The sequence below is a fragment of the Myotis brandtii genome, unplaced genomic scaffold (genome assembly GCF_000412655.1).
Source record: "Myotis brandtii unplaced genomic scaffold, ASM41265v1 scaffold434, whole genome shotgun sequence".
In the NCBI taxonomy this organism is placed as follows: domain Eukaryota; kingdom Metazoa; phylum Chordata; class Mammalia; order Chiroptera; family Vespertilionidae; genus Myotis; species Myotis brandtii.
The window spans coordinates 3,443,930-3,444,678 of NW_005366599.1; the positions used below are offsets into that span (position 1 = coordinate 3,443,930).

General features: G+C 58.6%; 1 protein-coding gene across 1 annotated transcript in view; it reads left to right on the plus strand.

Annotated features, from left to right (window-relative positions):
- Positions 1-749, plus strand: part of SLC45A1 (solute carrier family 45, member 1) — a 13,715-nt gene that overhangs the window by 3,733 nt on the left and 9,233 nt on the right. Inside the window, exon 4 of the mRNA XM_005874373.2 lies at positions 3-175. Within this exon, the coding sequence (XP_005874435.1) occupies positions 3-175 (173 nt within the window). The remainder of the gene's footprint in view (positions 1-2; positions 176-749) is intronic.

A 749-nucleotide genomic window follows, 5' to 3' on the forward strand; every position in this document is an offset into this window, starting at 1 on the left:
GGTGGCCCTGACCAGCGGCTGTGACGCGGACGTCCTGAGGGTGGGCTCCCTGGACACCTCCAAGCCGCGATCGGCCGGGATCCTGAAGAGACCCCAGACCTTGGCCCTCCCGGACGCGGCCGGAGGAGGTGGTCCCGACACCAGCAAGAGAAGGAACGTGACCTTCAGTCAACAGGTAAAAGCAGGGGGGCCGGGGTCAGAGGGCGCCGTGCGCGTGGCCCTCGACAGTGAGACGACAGGAGGGATTGCCGATCTGGAGAGAAATTCCCGGCCATCTGGCGGGCCGAGCCAGAGGTGGGGAACATCCAGCCTGCAGGCCACAGAAGGCCCGCGAAGTCATTTGGCCTGGCCTTGCCAGGCATTAGGGGTGAGTTAACTAAATGTCTGGCCCCGTGGTCGGCAAACTGCGGCTCGCGAGCCACATGCGGCTCTTTGGCCCCTTGAGTGTAGCTCTTCCTAAGCCTTAGGAGTACCCTAATTAAGTTAATATCAATGTACCTACCCGTATAGTTTAAGTTTAAAAAATTTGGCTCTCAAAAGAAATTTCAATTCTTCTGTTGATATTTGGCTCTGTTGACTGATGAGTTTGCCGACCACTGGTCTGGCCCAATAGACAGGCTGAGTTTTAAGTGGATAATTTGGGCCGAGAATGATGTGTCGAGAGACATCTGGGCCAGGTGAGCCGGGAGCACCCGCCAGGGCTGAGGCGCTGCACGCACCGGCCGCAGCTAAAGGGGAGGCTCTCCCGG